General features: G+C 42.8%; 1 protein-coding gene across 1 annotated transcript in view; it reads left to right on the top strand.

Annotated features, from left to right (window-relative positions):
• The window catches only part of LOC118386004 (potassium voltage-gated channel subfamily H member 7-like), a 51,778-nt gene that overhangs the window by 14,175 nt on the left and 11,267 nt on the right, over positions 1–26,336 (top strand). Inside the window, exons 4-10 of the mRNA XM_052521986.1 lie at positions 462–917; positions 1,128–1,148; positions 1,666–1,880; positions 5,335–5,760; positions 19,301–19,700; positions 19,838–20,037; positions 21,056–21,308. Of these exons, the coding sequence (XP_052377946.1) occupies positions 462–917; positions 1,128–1,148; positions 1,666–1,880; positions 5,335–5,760; positions 19,301–19,700; positions 19,838–20,037; positions 21,056–21,308 (1,971 nt within the window). The remainder of the gene's footprint in view (positions 1–461; positions 918–1,127; positions 1,149–1,665; positions 1,881–5,334; positions 5,761–19,300; positions 19,701–19,837; positions 20,038–21,055; positions 21,309–26,336) is intronic.

Raw genomic sequence — 26,336 nt, 5'->3', positions numbered from 1 at the left:
TAACATGTATGCCAATACATAGTGTCCACGTATCAACACTTTTAATTCATTAATCATCAAATAAGAAAGAACACCATGACAGGCATTACAGCAGTATACACGCTATGCACTATGGGTAAAGGGCCGACCAAGGTTATCCAGTCACGTACCATTGAATGCCATTGGATTAGAGGTTGATTCTCCGGCTTTCTGCTTCCTCTGTTTGATCATGAACACATAAGGTAATCCAATTATAGAATTCCACACAATCAGAGAAATGAAAGTGCACCTTCCAGCTCAAAGAACAGTAATGAGATTGGCATTCATTGAAAATGTGACTGAATTGACTAAATAATCGATGCCATTGCTTATGCTTTAGATCTTTGACATGTTATGTTATACAGTCAAAATCATACTTTCTCATCATTTAATCATTTGATTGTTTGGTGCAGGAATAAACACGTCCAACATTTTCTGTTTAGGAAAGGGACGATTCTTCCGATTCCGCCAGGCTGCCTTGAGCCTGGTCTCCAACAAACAGTCTCTTCCACAAGAGGACCCAGATGCCGTCGTGGTGGACTCCCCCTCCCCCAAACAGAACGAGGACTCTGTTGCTCTGACCAACTTCCAGTCGCCCCCGACCGAGGACAACTGCAGCCCCACCGATGCCAACGACACACGGGCCCTCATCAGCTCCAGCCACCACTCCTCCCAGACCAGTGTGCATGGACCCGGACCCCTGGACCACTCCTCTCCCAAGCAGCACCCGTGGGACAGGCTGTACCAGACGGAGGCGCACCAGTCCACCACCTGCCTCGCACACACCATCTCCAGAGGCAGCATCAGCGGGAGCAGCATGAGGCGAGCGTCCTCCGTCCACGACATAGAAGGCTTCAGCAACTCCAAGAGCATGTTCAGGGACCGACACGCGAGTGAAGGTAAAGTAGGCCGATGAAATGTCTAGCGAAAGCTTTGTGGTCCCTAGATTTCGAATGGGGACAGAGCTATTGTCATCTTTGTGTCTTGTGAGTACTCCTTGCTCGGGAATTGTGTATTACAGCATACTATTACGGATCCATGCCAACAATATCTGCATCCACAGTACTATTTCTCCTCTCTTCCTCTCGCCACTTTGATGCTGCTTTTAGACAATGGTCGCTATATCAGAGGTAACGATGTGTGCACTGACCATGCTTGTTGTGCATTGGACTGTTTGAAGCATGTGTCCTAATCAAGCCAATTGACCACGAGTAATGATTTCTCCCTGAAATTCTACCCTCAACGAAGCGATGCACTTGAGAATGTGTTGTGACTTGGACAGTTGAGTGTTTTTTTTGTCATGTCAGCTTTTTTAATTGTCTTTGAATGATTGATCAACACCTCCTGAATGAAAGCCTGCTGCCTCCACTAATTGCTAATATTGCCATCCCCACCCAACCCAACACCTGCATGAAAGAAAGCTATTTTGGTTTCTGGGGTCGGGAATCAGTGGTCACTATGCTCTGTCTGCTTCCCATCAGTTTCCCTGATCACCAATGCCAACCATCATCAAATGTGTGATGTTTGGCTCACTGCTACAGTTTTGACCTCTGTCCAGGTACTACTCAATGTCCTTTCCTAGAGCTGTGCTATACTGTATTACCGCCTCTCTACAGTCAACTTCTTTGGGTTGTCTTCACGTTCCAGGTCCGTTCAATCATCTCAAGTCCAGTTTGCTGGGCTCCACCTCTGAGTCCAACATCAACAAGTACAGCACCATCAACAAGATCCCGTTGATTGCGCTCAACTTCACGGAGCGGAATAACGAAAATAAGGCACACTCTCCCCCATCGTCAGAAAACACTATCATAGCACCCAAGGTTAAGGACAGAACGCACAATGTCACTGAGAAAGTCACACAGGTGAGACAATTGGCTTTTTTTCCCCCGTACAACTTTCATGTTACATTGTGCGTACGAGCCACAAAATAAGCCATTTACCAAATGAATGCCAGACACGTTGCTGCCTATATTATCCATTATGTTTGTACAAATGGCTGCTTTTGAATCATATATTTCCACACGGTTTGACATTGGTACTAATGCAATGAATTGGAGAAACAATCTCATCAATGAATAGCCGGTGTGACATTTGCTCTGTGGAAAAACAAGTCCAGCAGTGTAATACAGTATGCAGTAGAATCGCTCCTGCTTGTTCCCTCAACAAGTAAGCGCTGTATAGTGACTGTCCTCTCATTACCGTCAGTGTCAAACCGTCAGCACAGGCTGTAGGGTAGAGCACCAAGCTTTCCCGTACAACCAGACCTTCTTTGACAGGCGAAAACAGAGCACTCCTCCTGACAATGACATTCTATAGAAGAGACGAGCCATTCTCACTCATAAGTACAGCCATCATCCGACTGAACTCTCTGAATTCTCTGGGTTGCACTACCTTGAATTGGCCATTCGGTGGGTGGGTTTTTCACATTAGATACGGTAGATGTCGAGATGCATGGGAGAATCCATAATTCATCTTGTAGATGTACTGAGGCAACATAAAACAAAGGCCTCTGTCCTCATCATTTCTCCAGCACTATCATCAGATAGAAGGTCTCTCTTTGCAGCCTGTCAGAGCCCATTAAGATCCAAAGGAGAGGAAAGCCACATACTAACTGAACATTATAAACTGGGTGGTTTGAGCCCTGAATGCTGATTGGCTGACAGCCATGGTATATCAGACCGTATCAAATCAAATCAAACTTTATTTGTCACACGTGCCAAATACAACAAGTGTTGACCTTACCGTGAAATGCTTACTTACAAGCACTTAACCAACAGTGCAGTTCAAGAAGAGTTTAGAAAATATTTACCAAATAAACTAAAGTCAAAAATTGTGGGGTACAGAGTCAGTGTGCAGGGGTACAGACTAGTCCAGGTAATTTGTACATGGAGGTAGGGGTGAAGGGACTATGCATAGATAATGAACAGCGAGTAGCAGCAGTGTACAAAACAAATGGGGGGTGGTCAATGTAAATATTCCGGTGGCCATTTGATTAATTGTTGGGGGTAGAAGCTATTAAGGAGCCTTTTGGTCCTACACTTTCGCTCCGGTACTGCTTGCCGTGCGGTAGCAGAGAAAACAGTCTATGACTCGGGTGACTGGAGTCTCTGACAATTTTATGGGCTTTCCTCTGACACCACCTATTATATAGGTCCTGGATGGCAGGACGCTTGGCCCCAGTGATGTACTGGGACCTACGCACTACCCTCTGTAGCGCCTTACGGTCAGATGTTGAGCAGTTGCCATACCAGGCGGTGATGCAACCGATCAGGATGCTCTTGATAGTGCAGCTGTATAACTTTTTGGGGATCTGGGGACCCATGCCAAATGTTTTCAATCTCCTGAAGGGAAAAGGTTTTGTTGTGCCCTCTTCAAGACTGTCTTGGTGTGTTTGGACCATGATAGTTCATTGGTGATGTGGAAACTCTCGCCCCACTACAGCCCTGTTAATGGGGGCCTGTCCGGTCCACCTTTTCCTGTGGTCCACGATCAGCTCCTTTGTCTTGCTCACATTGAGGGAGAGGTTATGGTCATGGCACCACACTGCCAGTTCTCTGACCTCCCCCTATAGGCTGTCTCATCGTTGTCAGTGATCAGGCCTATCGCTGTTGTGTCGTCAGCAAACTTGATGGTGTTGAAGTCGTGTTTGGCCACGCAGTCGGTGAACAGGGAGTACAGGAGTGGACTAAGTACACACCCCTGAGGGGCCCCGGTGTTGAGGATCAGCGTGGCCGATGTGTTGTTGCCTACCCTTACCACCTGGAGGCGGACCGTCAGGATGTCCAGGATCCAGTTGCAGAGGGAGGTGTTTAGTCCCAGAGTCCTTAGCTTAGTGATGAGCTTCGTGTGAACTATGGTGTTGAAGGCTGAGTTGTAGTCAATGAACAGCATTCTCACATAGGTGTTCCTTTTGTCCAGGTGGGAAAGGGCAGTGTGGAGTGGATTTAAGATTGCGTCATCTGTGGATCTGTTGGGGAGGTATGCGAATTGGAGTGGGTCTAGGGTATCCGGGAGGATGCCGTTGATGTGAGCCATGACCAGCCTTTCAAAGCACATCATATAGCTACCGATGTGAGTGCTACAGGGCGGTAATCATTTAGGCAGGTTACCTTCGCTTCCTTGGGCACAGGGACTATGCTGGTCTGCTTGAAACATGTAGGTATTACAGACTCATTCAGGGAGAGTTTTAAAAAGTAAGTGAAGACACTTGCCAGTTGGTCTGCGCATGCTTTGAGTACACGTCCTGGTTATCCATCTGGCCCCGCGGCTTTGTGAATGTTGACCTGTATAAAGGTCTTGCTCAAATCGGCTGCGGAGAGCGTTATCAAACAGTCATCACAGTATACCACGAGAATGACAAAATCTTTATTTTTACTGCTCTAATTATGTTGGTAACCAGTTTATAATAAAAATAAAGCACTTCGGGGGGTTGTGATATATGGCCAATATATCTCAGCTAAGGGCTGTGTCCAAGCACTCTGCGTTGCGTCGTGCTTAAGAACAGCCCTTAGCCGTGGTCTATTGGCCATATACCACACCCTCTCGGGCATTATTGCTTAATTAGATAGCCAAAATAAGCCCCAGAGTCAGAGTCCAACCATGGAGAGAAGCTAACCCAGAAGCTGTTGAGCAATGGACACTGTCTGTTGTATCTCTACCATTGTTATTAACAGAGCACTGCGAAACCTTTTGTAAAAGCTACTATTTTCAAAAGATTTATTGCTATGATATGTAACCTGATTATCCTCGCTCAATTCTATCATTAAATCAAATTGCATTTTCAAAATGATCTACCCCTAAAAATTATATACGTGAATTTACTACCGGAATGTTAGACGGTAAAGGCAGTGATTCTGTAGCCTGGTTGCCTTCGCTGTTCAGCAATTACAATCCACTCCTTGTAATTTGCCAAAGACAGGAGTGGAATGTTAGCTAAAAAAGACTGTTACCCAGACTTGGCATTCTGTGGAACACATTTGATATTGGGAATCCTATTATTCCTTCCCAAGACGGTGGCAATCATCCTGTCTGTCAAATGAGAGGAGAGGACTTGTCCTAATAGAGTTGGACTGTGCCTCACTTACTCTCAGCTGAATCATAGCGGCTGTCAAGTCCTTGAGCCAGGTACATTACCTCGATTGCTCCGGCAATAGCCAGCTACTGAGATAAGGGAGTTAAAAGCTACCTCGGATAGATTATTATATTGCCACTTAGAGAAATGTTTGACACTCAAATCTACAGAGTAAAACTTTTTGCCCGAATTTGTTTAAATTAGTGCTCTTGGTGATTGCTGTCCCCTCCTCTCTGCTACTACAGGTACTGTCACTGGGTGCTGATGTCCTTCCAGAATACAAGCTCCAGACTCCACGCATGGACAGATTCACCATCCTCCACTACAGTCCCTTCAAAGCTATGTGGGACTGGCTCATCCTGCTGCTGGTCATCTATACAGCCATCCTCACACCCTACTCTGCTGCTTTCCTACTCAATGACCGCGAGGAGCAGATGAGGCGCGAGTGTGGATACTCCTGCAATCCCCTGAACGTGGTGGATTTCATGGTGGACATCATGTTCATCGTTGACATCGTTATCAACTTCCGGACCACATATGTGAACCTAAACGAGGAAGTCGTCAGCCAACCAGGGAAGATCGCCATTCACTATTTCAAAGGCTGGTTCCTTATAGACATGGTGGCTGCGATCCCCTTTGACCTGCTTATCTTCGGTTCAGGATCAGATGAAGTAAGTCGTCCCTGATGCATGTCTTTCCCTGTGTTTTTCTCTCTGGGAGGTTTATTGCATATCACTTCAGCAGTGCTTCCACTCTTTTCCCATTTATTAAGCTCAGACTTATGCCCGTGGGCTACTTCTTAAAGGCTGAATTTTTCTGTCTCGGCCCTGAAAGGATTACTGTATTAAATTGCATGTTGTTGTTGTTTTGTTTTTTTTGAATGGCCGTCGTTTCAAAATCCATTTACGTGGATTAATGGCTTCAATGATGCATTTAAATGAGGAGCGAGCCAGCAGAGCCCAGCAGTGCTGTGTGCACAGCTGACATACAGATGTGAAAGGCCCATTGGCAGGCAGGCCCACAGGGCAGGATTAAGCAATCATAGGCCCCAGGGTTTTGGATTTGTATGCCCCCCACCACCCCCGACACACCCTAATTTTCTGTAAACAAATCTGCGCACAAAGTTGCGTGGTAAATTTACGGTTGAAGATGAAGCCCCTTTATAGTAAAGCCGTAGCATTTGCGATGTGGCACAGGCTACTGTTGAGCAGAGGCGTTTTTAGTATTTATAGACATGGGGGACAAAATTGTACGAGGTTTGTGATTTTTTTGGTGGCTTTTTATAAATGCATTTCATTTACATGGCAGAAGACATTAGTAGAATACTTTCTTATACCACACAAATGAATGAAATGAGTGGCTACTCTGACACTGACAAACTGAGATCAATAAAAACGATCTGGTCTTGAATTAAAACAATAGCCCAGGCCAATGAAGGGACACACAGATTTTACAATATTAGGAGGAAATAAATGAATGAATATATATAAAGGTAGGGCTGTGGAAAAGCAAAAAAATAGATAGGGACGTGGATCAGAAAACCACTCAGTATCTGGTGTAACCACCATTTTCCTCATGCAGCATCTCCTTTGCATTGATCAGGCTATTGATTGATCAGGCTATTGATTGTGGCCTGTGGGATGTTGTCCCAGTCCTTTTCAATGGCTGTGTGAAGTTGCTGGATATTGGCGGGAACTGGAACACGCTGTCGTACACATCGATCCAGAGCATCACAAACATGCTCAATGGGTGACATTGTCTTGTGAGTATGAAGGCCATGGAAGAACTGGGACATTTTCAGCTTCCAGGAATTGTGTACAGATCCTTGCGACATGGGGCCGTGCATTATCATGCTGAAACATGAGATGATGGTGGCAGATGAATGGCACGACAATGGGCATCAGGATCTCATCATGGTATCTCTGTGCATTCAAATTGCCATCGATAAAATGCAATTGTGTTTATTGTCCATAGCTTATGCCTGCCCAACCCATAACCCCACCATGGGGAACTCTGTTCACAACGTTGACGTCAGCAAGCCACTCGCCCACACGACGTCATACATGCTGTGTGCCATCTGCCCGGTAGAGTTGAAACCGGGATTCATCCGTGAAGAGCACACTTCTTCAGCATGCCACTGGCCAACAAAGGTGAGCATTTGCCCACTGAAGTAAGGTTTACGACGGCGAACTGCAGTCAGGTCAAGACCCTGGTAAGGACAACAAGCAAGCAGATGAGCTTCCTTGAGACGGTTTCTGAACGTTTGTGCAGAAATTCTACGGTTGTGCAAACCCATAGATTCATTAGCTGTCCGAGTGGCTGGTCTCAGATGATACTGCAGGTGAAGAAGCCGGATGTGAAGGTCCTGGGTTGGCATGATTACACGTGGTCTGCGGTTGTGAAGACAGTTGGATGTACTGCCAAATTCTCTAAAATGACGTTTCAGGCAGCTTATGGTAGAGAAATGAACTCGCCAATTGCATGCTCTCTCAAAACTTCAGACATCTGTGGCATTGGGTTGTGAGACAAAATGGCACATTTTAGAGTGGCCTTTTATTGTCCCCAGCACAAGATGCACCTGTGTAATGATCATGCTGTTTAATCAGCTTCTTGATATGCTACATCTGTCAGGTGGATGGATTATCTTGGCAAAGGAGAAATGCTCACTAACAGGGATGTAAACAAATTTGCGCATAACATTTGAGAGAAATAAGCTATTTGTGCATATGGAACATTTCTAGAATCTTTTATTTCAGCTCATGAAACAGAGGACCAGCACTTTACATGTTGCACTTATATTTTTGTTCAGTATATAGACAGTGCATCGGAAAGTATTCAGACCCCTTCCCCTTTTCCACATTTTGTTACGTTACAGCCTTATTCTAAAATGGATACAATCAATCTTTTCCTACACGCAATACCCCATAATGACAAAGTGAAAACAGGTTTTTAGAAATTTAGAGGCACAGATCTGGGGAAGGGTACCAAAAATGTTTTCACCATTGAAGGTCCCCAAGAACACATTGGCCTCCTTCCTTCTTAAATTAAAGAAGTTTGGAACCACCAAGACTCTTCCTGGAGCTAGCTGCCCAACCAAACTTGGCAATCGGGGAGAAGGGCCTTGGTCAGGAAGGTGACCAAGAACCTGATGGTCATACTGACAGATCTCCATAGTTCCTCTGTGGAGATGGTTGTCCTTCTGGAAGGTTCTCCCATCACTGCAGTACTCCACCAATCAGGCCTTTATGGTAGTGGCTAGACAGAAGCCACTCCTTAGTAAAAGGCACAACAGCCTGCTTGGAGTTTGCCTAAAGGCACCTGAAGGACTCAGACCATGAGAAACAAGATTCTCTGGTCTGATGAAACCAAGATTTAACTTTATGGCCTGAATGCCAAGTGTCAAAACCTGGCACCAACCCTACGGTGAAGCATGGTGGTGACAACATCATGCTGTGGGGATATTTTTCAGCGACAGGGACTGGGAGACTAGTCAGGATCGAGGGAAAGATGAACGGATGCAAGTACAGAGAGATCCTTGATGAAAACCTGCTCCAGAGTGCTCAGGACCTCAGACAGGACAACGACCCTAAACACACAGCCAAGACAACGCAGGAGTGGCTCCGGGACAAGTCTCTGAACGTCCTTGAGTGGCCCAGTTAGAGCCCAGACTTGAACCCAATCGAATATCTCTGGAGAGACCTGAAAATAGCTGTGCAGCGATGCTCCCCATCCAACCTGACAGAGCTTGGGAGGATCTGCAGAGAGGAATGGGAGAAACTCCCTAAATACAGGTGTGCCACGCTTGTAGCGTCATACCCAAGAAGACTCGAAGCTGTAATTTCTGCCAAAAGTGCTTTAACAGAGTACTGAGTAAAGGGTTTGAATACTAATGTAAATGTGATATTTCAGTCTCTTTTTTTAAATAAATGTGCTAACCTGTTTTTGCTTTGTCATTATGGGGTATTGTGCGTGGGGGAAAAACAATTTAATACATTTTAGAATAAGGCTGTAACGTAACAAAATGTGGAAAAGGTCAAGGGGTCTGAATAGTTTCCGACTGCACTGTATATACATACGTAAGCTACTAAATAAACTTTTCAGGGCCACACTGACTCACCCAATGATGAAGATGAAGCCATAGGCTACTCACCGGTGATGGTCACTGCACTCCTCGTGGCAATAGCTTATCTCAAGATGAGCTACTTTAAAAAACAGTGCTGTTGTTCGCTCAAAATTGGGAGTTGTTTTGAGGACTTTTGTTCTGTTATTGGTTCTACGGACAGATTAGTCTTCTCTTTTCAGCAGTAGGCATTTGCTTTTCAAACTGTACTTTTTTTCTGGTGATTGTAGCCTAGAGGTTAAGTGTTGGGCCAATAACCAAAAGGTCGTTGGATCGAATTCCTGAGTCGACTAGGTGATAATCTGACGTTGTCCCAGCAAATCCCTCTAGATAAGAGTGTCTGTTAAATTACTAAAATGTTAATGTATTTAGACATTTTTAAAAGGAAAACTGACAGCTGAAACTAACCATAGAAATATAGTCCACTTATAGCAGATCCTATTCAAGTCAGGAATGGCAGCCATTGCTACTGTGGTGTACCCATGAGTTTAACAAAATGCCAGGGTAAGAAGTTCCAAAACCCTTCTATGGATGATATGTCTATGGCCACAACGCAACAAGCTGTTCTATATTTGGCTGGCATTCTGCCCAAACTGCTGCCTTACTGACGGTAGGCATACTGGTAACTGCCAAAATAAAATAAATAAGTAAATGAGGGATACATGTATATGTTATGGTGTGGGGGTGCATTTTCCTGCCATGGTTTAGGTCCACTTGTAGAGTCTGTGCCAAGGCACATTGAAACTGTTCTGGCAGCTCATAGTGGCTCAACACCCGATTAAAACACATTATGTTGGTGTTTCCTTTATTTTAGCAGTTACATGTATGTGATTGTGATAAAAACTTAATTCACAGTTGTTTTTTGAAACTATTGATTCTCTGTGGCTAAATTATGCTTTCTGGTGTACTTTGAACATTGAGAGTGGGCTCCTGTGGGCTTTGGTCCAGGGGCTTCCCTGTAAGCCCCTGCATTAATCCAGCCCTGGGCAGGCCGGCATGTTTGCTTGTTTGTTAATGAGGGAATATCCTTTCAGTGCTTTATCATGCTGTGTTGGCACACCCATAGAAATAACAATGAATAGAACAGGCGTTCCCATTCGAGTCAATGATGGCATAATGGGTGGATTGGTGGCCATGTGAGTCTACCCATTGGAGCAAAGCAGAAAGTAAAAGCAGGAAGTGTACCCATCAATCTGTGCTGTGATTTGTTGAATCCTAGGTTGAAGATTACAATGTTAAGACAACGAGGTTCTAATCTCCCCTAACCCTTTGCAATTCATGAGACCAGCGTTGCTAGTTAATTATTTTCTAACGCTTACGCATGGAATTATTATATTGTCTTAACCTTGTTTTTTTTAACATGGGTTGAATCAACTCAAATGACATTACAAAAAATGCATTCCATTGCATGAGCCACATCACTTAACATAATTTGAATGAACATTCAAACATTCATGTACCTATGAGTTTACCAGTCAAATTTCTAGTGTTAGAGGTTCCAAGCCCGTTCTATTTAGTCTTATTTCTATGGGTTCACCAGAACACGAGAGAGAGAGTCAGCTTGCGATTAATTTCTAAAACATAATCACCTATTCCACCTCTACTACTGAGTCAGCTCCCGAGTGGTGCAGCGGTCTAAGGCACTGCATTTCAGTGCTAGAGGTGTCACTACAGATCCTGGTTCGATTCCAGACTGTATCACAACCGGCCGGTATTGGGAGTCCCATAGGGCGGTGCACAATTGGCCCAGCGTCGTCTGGGTTAGGTTTTGGCCGGGGTAGGCCGTCATTGTAAATAAGAATTTGTTCTTAACTGACTTGCCTATTTAAATAAAGGTTAAGTGTATATATATATATATATAAGTCAGTCAGTGAATATTGACAACAGATCTAAATAAAAAACGGTGCCGAGTCATTGTTTAATTTCAGCATGTCACAATTTAATGTAATACAAAATCGTTCAATGTTCAGTTTAGCCCCATTGTCTTCTATGCTACCAAGGTTTGTCTCACTTTTTCCTTTCAAAATGTACATTTTTTTTTCCTGATCTAAAGAAGCAGATGTTTTCATGTACTGTATGTGTTGGATGAAACTGCACCATGCCTATGAAACAGGTGGTTCAGTAGACCTACAGCCTGTGTTTAGGGGTAATTGGTGACCATTTTTATCCGTTTGCTTTATTGAGCTATTTTATCACAACCTGCAAGTGTTAATGGATTCACATCTTTGCCCTTTCGAAGCACAGTTGGTGTCTAACAGAATGATCAGGGAGCTTCATAACCAAGCCAGCAGGCTCCCGCGCTGTGTTGAAGGTCTCTCTCATGCTTTAGCTGCTTAAGCGTAAATCATAGTCCACAGCTGAGACGCAGTAGTCCAGCGTCCCATTGTGACATAGCTATTCTACACATTTTGTCATCGGGCGTAGAGTAAATTTAACAATTTTATAAGAAATATAATGCAATTCTATACATTTTGCCATGGGGCAGAGAGAAAAAAGTTGCAATCTTACAGATAATTCTATTCATTTTGGCATGAGGTGGATATTATTTTTGCAGTTTAAAGCTAATTTCCTGCTTTTATACACATTTTGCCATAACTTATACCATGTCAATATGCAGTGGTGGAAAACATACCCAATTGTCATACTTGAGTAAAAGTATAGATACCTTTTAATAGAAAGTTACTCAAGTAAAAGTGAAAGTCACCCAGTAAAATACTACTTGAGCGAAAGTATTTGGTTTTAAATATACTTTAAGTAAATGTAATTGCTAAAATATACTTAATTATCAAAAGTAAAAGTATAAATAATTTCACATGTCTTATATGAAGCAAAGCAGACAGCAACATTTTCTTGTTTCAAAAATGTATGGAAAGCCAGGGGCACACTCCAACACTCAGACATTATTTACAAAAGGTGCATTTGTGTTTGGTGAGTCCGCCAGAACATAAGCAGAAGGGATGACTACATGTTCTCTTGATGAAGTGTGTGAATTTCACAATTTTTCTGTTCTGCTAAGCATTCAAAATGTAACGAGTACTTTGGGTTGTCAGTGGAAATGTATGGAGTAAAAAGTACAATATTTTCTTTTGGAATGTAGTAAAAGTAAAAGTACTCAAACACATAAATAGTAAAGTAAAGTACAGACATCTCTAAAAACTAGTACCCGCAAAACACCAGTCTCAATGTCAACAATCAAGAGGCGACTCCGGGATGCTGGCATTCTAGGCAGAGTTGCAAAGAAAAAGTCATATCTCAGACTGGCCAATAAAAAGAAAAGGTTAAGATCGGCAAAATAACACAGACACTGGACAGAGGAACTCTCATCCCGGAGTCGCCTCTTCACTCTTGACGTTGAGACTGGTGTTTTGTGGGTACTATTTAATGAAGCTGATAGTTGAGATCTTATGAGGCGTCTCTTTCTCAAACTAGACACTATAATGTACTTGTCCTCTTGCTTTGTTGTGCACCGAGGCCTCCCATTTCTCTTTCTATTCTGGTTAAAGCCAGTTTGCGCTGTTCTGTGAAGGCAGTAGTACACAGCGTTGTACCAGATCTTCAGTTTCTTGGCCATTTCTCACATGGAATAGCCATTTCTCAGAACAAGAATAGACTGATGTGTTTCAGAAGAAAGTTCTTTGTTTCTGGCCATTTTGAGCCTGCAATCAAACCCACAAATTCTGATGCTCCAGATACTCAACTAGTCTAAAGAAGGCCAGTTTTATTGCTTCTTTAATCAGGACAACAGTTTGCAGCTGTGCTAACAATTGCAAAAAGGGTTTTCTAATGATCAATTAGCCTTTTAAAATTATAAACTTGTATTAGCTAACACAATGTTCGATTGGAACACAGAGTGATGGTTTTTGATAATGGGCCTCTGGACGCCTATGTAGATATTTCATATAAAATCTGCCGTTTCCAGCTACAATAGTCATTTACAACATTAACAATGTCTACACTGTATTTCTGATCAATTCGATGTTATTTTAATGGACAATAAAAATAAGCTTTTCATTCAAAAACAAGGACATTTCTAAGTGACCCCAAACTTTTGAATGGTAATGTATATATATCCACACACCGTGCATTCGGAAAGTATTCAGAGCCCTTCACTAATTCCACATTTTGTTACGTAAATAGCCCATAATGACAAAGTTAAAACAGGTTTTTAGAATGTTTTGCTAATTTATTAAAGATAATGTCCCTTTAGAGAATTTGGCAGTACGTCCAACTGGCTCCACAACCTCAGACCACGTTTAAACACAACAGCCCAGGACCTCCACAATCCAGCTTCTTCACCTGCGGGATCGTCTGAGACCAGCCACCCAGAAAGCTGATGAATCTGTGGAGTATTTATCTCTGTAATAAAGCCCTTTTGTGGGGGAAACCTCATTCTGATTGGCTGGGCCTGGCTCCCTAGTGGGTGGGCCGATGCCCTCCCAGGCCCACCCATGGCTGCGCCCCTGCCCAGTCATGTGACATCTATATACAAGGGCCTAATTCATTTATTTGAATTGACTGATTTCCTCATATGAACTGTAACTCAGTCAAATCTTTGATATTGTTGCATGTTGCATTGTGTGTTTTGGCCTGACTTGCACTCCTTGACGAGTTATTACAATTGGGCTTTAGAGGGCATGTTAATATGGAGTCTATTTTATGTTGGTAAAGGACTTGTTGTGCTATTACATCAGAGTGGTCTTGTAGATTAGACGTAACATAGTCAACTTAAATCCAGGACACTCAAATTAATATTATATGTTATGTGGTTACATAAGATAGAAGGTTACTTAAGGCAAAAGGAGGGTGGATGGATGGGTCTATAGCAAACCAAAGGTTGCACGTTTGAATCTCATCACAGACAACTTTAGCATTTGAAAACAAATTTTCAACTCGGCTACTTACTACTTAAATAGCTACTTTGCAACTACTTAGCATGTTAGCTATCTTTTCCCCTAACCCTTCCCCCTAACCCTAACTTTAACCCTTTAACCTAACTCCTTAACCTTAAACCTAACCTTACCCCCTCCCCTAGTGCTAGTTAACGTTAACTCAGACCACGTTGATTATATAAGCCCTATGTGGAGCTAGATCGGGGATGGGCAACTGGCGGCTTGCGGGCTACACCCCTTTCGAAGTCATGAAATTAGCCCATGTCAGATAAATAAAATGTAGATTGGTAAGATAGTCTACTGGCCAAAAAGCTTTCAGTGTAAAAAACAGATGTATAGTATGTAGAAAAGATAATGGACCAATGTCATTTTAAATAATATAATCAGTTAGACAGTGAGTGGAACTGAAAATTCCAAAAACATTTTGGTATTAAGTTTCAGCAAAAGAACATGGCAAAATGCATAGAATTGGAGGAAATTATCAATGTTTTCAATTGTACCTGTTTCACATATTGCCCTGTAGCCATGTCTCACTGCAGCTTCAACTCTGAAATCTAAGGCCATTCAGCAGACATACTCCCTCAGCCACACCACGGGCTCAGCCACACATAGAGCACTAGTCAAACACTTGGACACACACTTGACAATTTTCTACATCATAGAATAATAGTGAAGACATCAAAACTATGAAATAACACATATGGAATCATGTAGTAACCATAAATGTATTAATTCTATTTTATATTCTTCAAAGTAGCCACCCTTTACCTTTGACAGCTTTGCACACTCTTGGCATTCTCTCAACCAGCTTCACCTGGAATGCTTTTCCAACAGTCTTGAAAGAGTTCCCGCATATGCTGAGCACTTGTTGGCTGCCTTTCCATCACTCTGTGTTTCTACTCATCCCTAACCATCTTAATTGGGTTGAGGTCAGGTGATTGTGGAGGCCAGGTCATCTGATGCAGCACTCCATCACTCTCCTTCTTGGTCAAATAGCCCTTACACAGCCTGGAGGTGTGTTGGGTTAGTGTCCTGTTGAAAAATAAACGATAGTCACATTAAGTGCAAACCAGATAGGATGGCGTATCACTGCAGAATGCTGTGGTAGCCATGCTGGTTAAGTGTGCCTTGAATTCTAAATAAATCACAGACAGTGTCACCAGAAAAGCACCATCACACCTCCTCCTCCATGCGTCACGGTGGGAACCACACATGCGGAGATCATCCGTTCACCTACTCTGCTTCTAGCAAAGACACAGTGGTTGGAACCAAAAATCTTGAATTTGGACTCATTAGACCAAAGAACAGGTTTCCTTTGGTCGAATGTCCATTGCTCATATATCTTGGCCCAAGAAAATCTCTTCTTATTATTGGTATCCTTTAGTAATGGTTTCTTTGCAGCAAATCGACCAAGAAGGCCTAATTCACATTGTCTCCTCTGGACAGTTGATGTTGAGATGTCTGTTACTTGAACTCTGTGAAGCATTTATTTGGGCTGCAATTTCTGAGGCTGGTAACTCTAATGAACTTGTCCTCTGCAGCAGAGGTAAGTCTGGGTCTTCCTTTCCCGTGGCGGTCCTCATGAGAGGCAGTTTCATCATAGCGCTTGATGGTTTTTGCGACAGCACTTGAAGAAATGTTCAAAGTTCTTGAAATTTTCCAGATTGACTGACCTTCATGTCTTAAAGTAATGATGGGAATGTTGTTTCTCTTTGCTTATTTGAGCTGTTCTGAAAATATTATGGACTTCTGTATAACACCACCCATACCTTGTCACAACACAACTGATTGGCTCAAACGCATTAAGAAGAGAAGAAATTCCACAAACGAACGTTTAACAAGGCATACCTGTTCATTGAAATGCATTGCAGGTGACTACCTCATGAAGCTGGTTGAGAGAATGCCAAGAGTGTGCAAAGCTGTCATCAAGGCAAAGGGTGGCTACTTAGAAGACTCTCAAATATATTTTGATTTCTTTAGCACTTTTTTGGTTTCTACATGGTTCTATACAGTTGAAGTCGGAAGTTTACATACACCATAGCCAAATATATTTAAACTCAGTTTTTCATAATTCCTGACATTTAATCCTAGTAAAAATTCCCTATTTTAGGTCAGTTAGGATCAATCAATCAATCAATAAAATGTATTTATAACGCCCTTCTTACATCAGCTGATGTCAAAGTGCTATACAGAAACCCAGCCTAAAACACCAAACAGCAACCATGCAGGTGTAGGTGGCTAGAAAAAACTCCCTAGAAAGGCCAGAAACTAGGCAGAAACCTAGAGAGAAACCACTCTATGAGGGGTGGCCAGTCCTCTTCTGGCTGTGCCCGGATGGAGATTATAACAGAATATGGCCAAGATGTACAAATGTTCACAGATGACCAGCAGGGTCAAATAATAATAATCACAGTGGTTGTCGAGGGTGCAACAGGTCAGCACCTCTGGAGTAAATGTCAGTTGGCTTTTCATAGCCGATCATTCAGAGTATCTCTACTGCTCCTGCTGTCTCTAGAGAGTTGAAAACAGCAGGTCTGGGACAGGTAGCACATCCGGTGAACAGGTCAGGGTTCCATAGCCACAGGCAGAACAGTTGAAACTGGAGCAGCAGCACGGCCAGGTGGATTGAGGACAGCAAGGAGTCATCAGGCCAGGTAGTACTGAGGCATGGTCCTAGGGCTCAGGTCCTCCGAGAAAGAAAGAATTAGAGAGAGCATACTTAAATTCACACAGGACACCGGATAAGACAGGAGAAATATTCCAGATATAACAGACTGACCCTAGCCCCCCGACATAAACTACTGCAGCATAAATACTGGAGGCTGCGACAGGAGGGGTCGGGAGACACTGTGGTCCTGTCCGACGATACCCCCGGACAGGGCCAAACAGGCAGGATATAACTCCACCCACTTTGCCAAAGCACAGCCCCCACACCACTAGAGGGATATCTTCAACCACCAACTTACCATCCTGAGACAAGGCCGAGTATAGAGGGTTACCAACCCGGATCACCACTTTATTTTAAGAATGTGAAATGTCAGAATAATAGTAGAAAGAATGATTTATTTCAGCTTTTCTTTCTTTCATCACATTCCCAGTGGGTCAGAAGTTTACATACACTCAATTAGTATTTGGTAGCATAAATTATTTAACTTGGGTCAAACGTTTTGGGCAGCCTTCTACAAGCTTCCCACAATAAGTTGGGTGAATTTTGGCCCATTCCTCCTGACAGAGCTGGTGTAACTGAGTCAAGCTTGCTCACACAAGCTTTTTCAGTTCTGCCCACAAATTGTCTATAGGATTGAGGTCAGGGCTTTGTGATGGCCACTGCAATACCTTGACTTTGTTATCCTTAAACCATTTTGCCACAAAGTTTGGTAGTATGCTTGGGGTCCTTGTCCATTTGTGACCAAGCTTTAACTGATGTCTTGAAATGTTGCTTTAATATATCCACATCATCTTCCTGCCTCATGATGCCATCAATTTTGAGAAGTGCAGTCCCTCCTGCAGCAAAGCACCCCCACACCATGATGCTGCCACCCCCGAGCTTCACGGTTGGGATGGTATTCTTCGACTTGCAGGCCTCCCCCGTTTACTTCCAAACATAACGATGGTCATTATGGCCCAACAGTTCTATTTTTGTTTCATCAGACCAGAGGACATTTCTCCAAAAAGTACGATCTTCGTTCCCATGTGCAGTTGAAAAGCATAGTCTGGCTTTTTATGGCGGTTTTGGAGCAATGGCTTCTTCCTTGCTGAGCGGCCTTTCAACGCTATGTTGATATAGGCCTCGTTTTACTGTGGATATAGATACTTTTGTACCTCTTTCCTCCAGCATCTTCACAAGGTCCTTTGCTGTTGTTCTCGGATTGATTTGCACTTTTCGCACCAAAGTTGGTTCATCTCTAGGAGACAGAATGCATCTCCTTCCTGAGCGGTATGATTGCTGCGTGGTCCCATGGTGTTCATACTTGTGTACTATTGTTTGTACAGATGAACGTGGTACATTCAGTCTTTTGGAAATTGCTCCCAAGGATGAACCAGACTTATGGAGGTCTCAAAAAAAATCTGAGGTTTTGGCTGATTTCTTTTGATTTTCCCATGATGTCAAGCCAATAAGCACTGAGTTTGAAGGTAGGCCATGAAATACATCCACAGGTACACCTCCTATTGACTCAAATGATGTCAATTAGCCTATCCGAAGCTTCTAAAGCCATGACAATTTTCTGGAATATTCCAAGCTGTTTAAAGGCACAGTCAACTTAGTGTATGTAAACTTCTGACCCACTGGAATTGTGATACAGTGAATTATATGTGAAATAATCTGTCTCAACAATTGTTGGAAAATTGACTTGTGTCATGCACAAAGTAGATGTCCTAACTGACTTGCCAAAACTATAGTTTGTTAACAAGAAATGTGGGGAGTGGTTGAAAAACGAGTTTTAATGACTCCTGAGACAAGGCCGAGTATTTAAACTTCCGACTTCAACTGTATATTGTGTTATTTAATAGTTTATGTTTTCACTATTATTATACAATGTAGAAAATAGTAAAAATAAAAACCCTTGAATGAGTAAGTCTGTCCACCCTTTTGACTGGTACTGTACATAAGAATCACTGTCAGTTTCATCTGTTAAAGAGCCTCTGAAAATAACCAAACGCAGCTACTAGCCTCACTTTCCAGGGCCATATTATAATTGTCAGGAAAATAAATGATCTCCTTGGAGGTGACAATTGTAAAATGTTGCTAGAGCCATTGTTGATGAGACAGAGCGAGCAGCCACCTCCCTGGGACTCGTTCATTGTGTTACTTTCCTCCTGCCCAGACATCAATATAGCAGATTTTATCTGCGTGCTCTTTGTTTCACAGTTCCATGTTAGTACGACATTGACCAGAGCCATTACATAGAAAGTCGGCAAGATTAAGAATCTTTTAATTGTACTGTTGAGTGGAGTCTAGAGAAAACTCACTACTAATGTTGATGAAGTGACGTTGACTCTTTTTTGGTCAATCTGTTGGTAATGGCTGAGCCCTGAAATATATTTCCAATGCACCTTTGTGATATCAAATACAGTAAATCACTACCAACTTTGCATAAAATGTATTATTCATATTTGGCAAGGAACATGTTTCACAACATCTGATCATGTCACTTATTACTGGAGACCTTGCTAATTATGCACCATCTCTTGTCTCTTTAGACCACCACTCTGATTGGCCTATTGAAGACAGCCCGACTTCTGCGATTGGTGCGTGTTGCCCGGAAACTGGACCGTTACTCTGAGTACGGAGCGGCTGTACTCATCCTACTCATGTGCATCTTTGCACTCATCGCTCACTGGCTAGCTTGCATATGGTACGCCATTGGCAATGTGGAAAAGCCTTACCTGGAGCACAACATTGGTTGGCTCGACAATCTTGGGGTATCCATTGGCAAGAGGTATAACTTCAGTGACCCTAACTCTGGGCCCTCCATCAAGGACAAATACGTCACCGCACTTTACTTCACTTTCAGCAGTCTAACCAGCGTGGGCTTTGGGAATGTCTCCCCAAATACCAACTCAGAAAAGATCTTCTCTATCTGTGTCATGCTGATCGGCTGTGAGTCTGATACTTCCTATTTCCTTTTACTTAGCTGCTCGGAATGTTTAGAATGAACTAACATTCACAAGATTCATTGTGCTTATAGATAGCACAAAGGACTGGTGACTTTTTACTTTTGTCTGTGTGTTGTGCAGCCCTCATGTATGCCAGCATCTTCGGTAACGTGTCAGCTATCATCCAGCGGCTGTACTCGGGCACGGCCAGGTACCACACCCAGATGCTCCGGGTTCGAGAGTTCATCCGCTTCCACCAGATCCCCAACCCGCTAAAGCAGCGGCTGGAGGAGTATTTCCAACACTCCTGGACCTACACGAATGGCATCGACATGAACACGGTAAACAGAAAAACCTCAATTCAATCATACCGACATAGTTCAATCCTCTTTCCTGCAATGTGAACCTCATGCAAAATGTTTTTTTTTAAAACTACTTTTTTTCATTTCTGCTTTTCAAATGGAATAACATCTACGCTGGTAAGAGCAGGAGGTACATATGTGAAAGTATGAATTGTAACCATTTCCATGTTAAGTTTAATTGCTTTACATTTTTGTTTGGCTTTTAAATCTCGCAAAATATATCATACTTGCCCATGTGTAGACAGTAGACAACCATCAACACCATAATCCATCATCATCACTTTTCTATTCAGTTTTTGAGTGAGGTGTTTTGAGTTTCCATACCATCTCCTGTGTAGCAACAGCCCAACGCTGAGCTTCCACATGCATGCCAGATTACAATTACCCGAGTGCTTTGAGCTGAGGCCAAGGGCATATGTCACAGATTGGCTTTATTTGTGTCCCCATTAGCTTTTACAGAAGCAACAGCTACTCTTCCTGGGGTCAAAACACTGATAGACAAGGACAGTCACACAAACACAACGATATACAGACAAAAAAAAATAATAATAATAATACTAAAACGTCTGCATGTGGATGCATGAGCTTGCTTGAAGGATACAATCATGCTTTTTATTTTTCAAGTACAGCATACTGTAGAAAAACTTCGGACAACTTACTGCATCTTTCATTGTGAAAAAGGTCCTAACTGCCTGTGTTTTATAGTATTTGCATTTGCATCACTGAAACACTGTTGTGGGGAAACAGGGGAATAGTTTAGCCCAGAATAATTTGCATGTATTGAAGAGGTAAGTATATTCTGCTATTGTTTTTGTCAAAACCGATAGCCTATTTTAAATTCCAGGACATAAAAACATATTGAAATACTAACCATTTGAGAAGGGTGATAATAACAATGACAACATACTGTACATGTGAAACACTGTTTTCTTACTCCTGAGGTGAACCCACGGTGGTTGCGTTCTATAATTGTTTAATTTTTCTACAAATACTCTAGGTGTTAAAAGGCTTCCCTGAGTGTCTGCAGGCAGATATCTGCCTCCACCTCAACCAGGCTCTGTTGGAGAGCTGTAAGGCCTTCCACGGAGCCACCAAGGGCTGCCTGAGAGCCCTGGCCATGCGCTTCCAGACCACCCACGCCCCCCCAGGGGACACCCTGGTCCACAGCGGAGACGTCCTCACCGCACTTTACTTCCTGTCTCGGGGCTCCATAGAGATCCTGAAAGATGACATTGTGGTAGCCATTCTGGGTAAATGCATGTGAACTATAGAAACTGGTGTTTTTTTCCTGGTCATGTGGTCAGGAGAAATGAAATGATATGCTATTATTAGGCAGAGCTCCAGACTGCGACCATTTAGTCACATTTTGCGACCCTTTGACTTGACTGTGAGAGTACAATTCTTAATTGGTTGCATTGGTACGAGCTGCAAATTCTATCGGCTCACTCAAAATGTTCAGTTTTTTGGGATTTGTAACCGTTGAAGTGAGGAGGGCCTCAGCTTTCTGTATCACAACCGGCCGTGATTGGGAGTCCCGTAGGGCGGTGCACAATTGGTCCAGCGTCGTCCAGGTTTGGCTGGTGTAGGCTGTCATTGTAAATAAGAATTTGTTCTGAACTGACTTACCTAGTTAAATAAAGGTCAAATAAAAAAATGACATTTTAAACAAAGCCGTTTCATTTAAGGACCAACCATTTGAAAGCTGTGCCATATAGATGGCAAAATAGATTTTTGATGTACTGATTCTATGGCACGTTGTTTATGAACTGTTATGCAAGACAACGCCGGATTCAAAACTTAGCATTTTTCAATTTAAATTATTATACAAAACTCTTCCAACCAATAGAATGTTTTATATATATAGTTGAAATCGGAAGTTTACATACACTTAGGTTGGAGTCATTAAAACTCGTTTTTCAACCATATCCACAATTTCTTGTTAACAAACTATAGGTTTGGCAAGTCAGCGAGGACATCTACTTTGTACATGACACAAGTAATTTTTCCGATAATTGTTTACAGACAGATTATTTCACTTATAATTCACTGTATCACAATTCCAGCTGTGTACTACTCCCTTCACAGAACAGCGCAAACTGTCTCTCACCAGAACAGAAAGAGGAGTGGGAGGCCCAACTGAGCAGTCTGAGATATGGCTTTTTCTTTGCAACTCTGCCTAGAAGGCCAGCATCCCGGAGTCGCCTCTTTTCTGTTGACGTTGAGACAGGTGTTTTGCGGATACTATTTAATGAAGCTGCCAGCTGAGGACTTGTGAGGCGTTTTATTGCTTCTTCAATCAGGACAACAGTTTTCAGCTGTGCTAACATAATTGCAAAATGATTTTCTAATGATCAATTCGGTTTTTTTAAATATCAACTTGGATTAGCTAACACAACGTGCCATTGGAACACAGGAGTGATGTTTGCTGATAATGGGCTTCTGTACGCCTATGTAGATATTCCATTAAAAATCAGCCGTTTCCAGCTACAATAGTCATTAACATTAACAATGTCTACACTGTATTTCTGATAAATTTGATGTTATTTTAATGGGCCAAAAATGTGCTTTTCTTTCAAAAACAAGGACATTTCTACGAGACCCCAAACTTTTGAATGGTAGTGTGTGTGTGTATATACAGTGCCTTGCGAAAGTATTCGGCCCCCTTGAACTTTGCGACCTTTTGACCACATTTCAGGCTTCAAACATAAAGATATAAAACTTTATTTTTTTGTGAAGAATCAACAACAAGTGGGACACAATCATGAAGTGGAACGACATTTATTGGATATTTCAAACATTTTAACAAATCAAAAACTGGAAAATTGGGCGTGCAAAATTATTCAGCCCCTTTACTTTCAGTGCAGCAAACTCTCTCCAGAAGTTCAGTGAGGATCTCTGAATGATCCAATGTTGACCTAAATGACTAATGATGATAAATACAATCCACCTGTGTGTAATCAAGTCTCCGTATAAATGCACCTGCACTGTGATAGTCTCAGAGGTCCGTTAAAAGCGCAGAGAGCATCATGAAGAACAAGGAACACACCATGCAGGTCCGAGATACTTTTGGGAAGAAGTTTAAAGCCGGATTTGGATACAAAAAGATTTCCCAAGCTTTAAACATCCCAAGGAGCACTGTGCAAGCGATAATATTGAAATGGAAGGAGTATCAGACCACTGCAAATCTACCAAGACCTGGCCGTCCCTCTAAACTTTCAGCTCATTCAAGGAGAAGACTGATCAGAGATGGAGCCAAGAGGCCCATGATCACTCTGGATGAACTGCAGAGATCTACAGCTGAGGTGGGAGACTCTGTCCATAGGACAACAATCAGTCGTATATTGCACAAATCTGGCCTTTATGGAAGAGTGGCAAGAAGAAAGCCATTTCTTAAAGATATCCATAAAAAGTGTTGTTTAAAGTTTGCCGAAAGCCACCTGGGAGACACACCAAACATGTGGAAGAAGGTGCTCTGGTCAGATGAAACCAAAATTGAAATTTTTGGCAACAATGCAAAACGTTATGTTTGGCGTAAAAGCAACACAGCTCATCACCCTGAACACACCATCCCCACTGTCAAACATGGTGGTGGCAGCATCATGGTTTGGGCCTGCTTTTCTTCAGCAGGGACAGGGAAGATGGTTAAAATTGATGGGAAGATGGATGGAGCCAAATACAGGACCATTCTGGAAGAAAACCTGATGGAGTCTGCAAAAGACCTGAGACTGGGACGGAGATTTGTCTTCCAACAAGACAATGATCCAAAACATAAAGCAAAATCTACAATGGAATGGTTCAAAAATAAACATATCCAGGTGTTAGAATGGCCAAGTCAAAGTCCAGACCTGAATCCAATCGAGAATCTGTGGAAAGAACTGAAAACTGCTGTTCACAAATGCTCTCCATCCAACCTCATTGAGCTCGAGCTGTTTTGCAAGGAGGAATGGGGAAAAAATTCAGTCTCTCGATGTGCAAAACTGATAGAGACATACCCCAAGCGACTTACAGCTGTAATCGCAGCAAAAGGTGGCGCTACAAAGTATTAACTTAAGGGGGCTGAATAATTTTGCACGCCCAATTTTTCAGTTTTTGATTTGTTAAAAAAGTTTGAAATATCCAATAAATGTCGTTCCACTTCATGATTGTGTCCCACTTGTTGTTGATTCTTCACAAAAAAATACAGTTTTATATCTTTATGTTTGAAGCCTGAAATGTGGCAAAAGGTCGCAAAGTTCAAGGGGGCCGAATACTTTCGCAAGGCACTGTGTATATATATATATATATATATATATATATATATATATATATATATATATAAGCAACAAAATACATGGGGATTGGACGTGATGCAGACAATTACATTGATGGAAGCTACAATCTATCTGCAATATTAAAGCTGATCTACCCCCTAAAATCTTAATTTTTTAAATAAAATTAACTTTTTTTATTTCGTGTTTTTTTTACCCCTTTTTCTCCCAAATTTTGTATCTAATTGGTAGTTACAGTCTTGTCCCATCGCTGCAACTCGCTGCAACTCCCTTACGGACTCTGGAGAGGCGAAGGTTGAGAGCCGTGTGTCCTCCGAAACACAACCCAGCCCAGCCAAGCCGCACTGCTTCTTGACACAATGTCCGCTTAGTCCGGAATCCAGCCACACCAACGTGTTGGAGGAAACACCGTACACCTGCCGACCGTGTCAGCGTGCATTGTCAGCGCGCCTGGTCCGCCACAGGAGCCGCTAGTGCGCTATGGGACAAGAACGTCTCTGCCGGCCAAACCCTTCCCTAACCCGGACGGCGCTGGGCCAATTGTGCGCTGCCCCATGAGTCTCCCGGTCGCGGCCGGCTGCGACAGACTACTGCGCCACCCATTCAATTTACTGCTAGATTAATTAATTACACAGCTAATGAGGAGCATATTATATTTAGCGATCTTGTTAATGAGTTGGGTTTCCACTTCCTCAGATGGTGAATTTTCCCTAAATAATTAGCCTATGTGATGTGAGTACACAAAGAAAGATATAAGCAAATGAATCTATTGAACAAAGGAGTCAAATTCTGGAGCGCTATTTTGAAATGGCAACAGTGGCCTAATTGTCATCCCCAAAATACATGAAAATCACTGGTTGCTCATCAAATAATGTAGCCATAGTGGAGGAAGGAAGCGAACCCACATCGCTGGCATGACAGGTAAACACCGTACACATCACGCCAATAGGGTCAACTCACTTGGTGGGAATTGTAAGGTATATATATATATACACTGTCCCCTCCAAACAGGAAAGCAAGTAATCCTGCTTTAAATACTCAACCCCCTCACACGTACAGTCGGGGCTGTGCCTCCCTATGACTCATGCCCACCATTTCCCTTCTTACATCAATGCAGCAAAAGGTGGGTTCGGAAAAGCAAACCCATGTCGCTGGCATGAAAGGCAAACGCCCTACGCATCGCACCGATTGGGTAAACCCACGAAGTGGGAATCGTAACGTGGCTCATATAGCGAGGATCAATACAATATCTTGAATTATGCATTCCTGCTGCTTGGACATGTCTTGTCCTGTAGATCACAGGTATCAAATGCATTTCATGGAGAGCCGAGTGTCTCCTGTTTTTTGTTATTTGCTTTCAATATGTGTTCAATTGAGACCTAGACAACCAGGTGAGGGGAGTTCCTAACTAATCAGTGAACTTGACTTGATCCATCAAGTACAGCGGGGGGAGTGAAAACACGCAGCACATGGCCCTCCGTGGACCGAGTTTGACACCTGTGTTAGATGAAACAACTTGTTTCTTGAATCAAACTGTTTTAAGTATCACTGTGAATGATTTTATCATGGGCTAGTGCCACCAGGGGAATGGTTAGTTAGGAGCTCTGTTAGGGCCAGGGGGGTGGGGTTTTCTGACCATGTGATCTGAGCAGGAAACACTCCAGGCTCTATACATGCTGATTGGAAGACAGCTAATGCTGATTGCTAGCTTTTTTTAAAGCATATTTTGGCATGTTTGCTGGATGGGTTGAATTGAATTATTGATTTGAATTATTCCGTCCTAGCCAGTGTAGGGTTTCGTGCTCATATGATATTTGGCAATGTGTAGAGCTAGATGTCAACTCAGGCAGAGATACACAGTGTCACCTCCCAGAGGAAAGATGGCTCGTTATTTAAACACCGATCCACTGCAGCAGACCTGGAATGGGAGTTCTCTTGTCCAAATCTGACAACTGACTGCAACAATGTGTTCTGTCTGATCTACCCGGACTCGTAAGCGTGACCACCTGA

Source organism: Oncorhynchus keta, chromosome 7 (assembly GCF_023373465.1).
Source record: "Oncorhynchus keta strain PuntledgeMale-10-30-2019 chromosome 7, Oket_V2, whole genome shotgun sequence".
Classification (NCBI taxonomy): Eukaryota; Metazoa; Chordata; class Actinopteri; order Salmoniformes; family Salmonidae; genus Oncorhynchus; species Oncorhynchus keta.
Note: the sequence above shows the minus strand (reverse complement) of the source record. Positions and strands in the feature narration are given on the sequence as shown.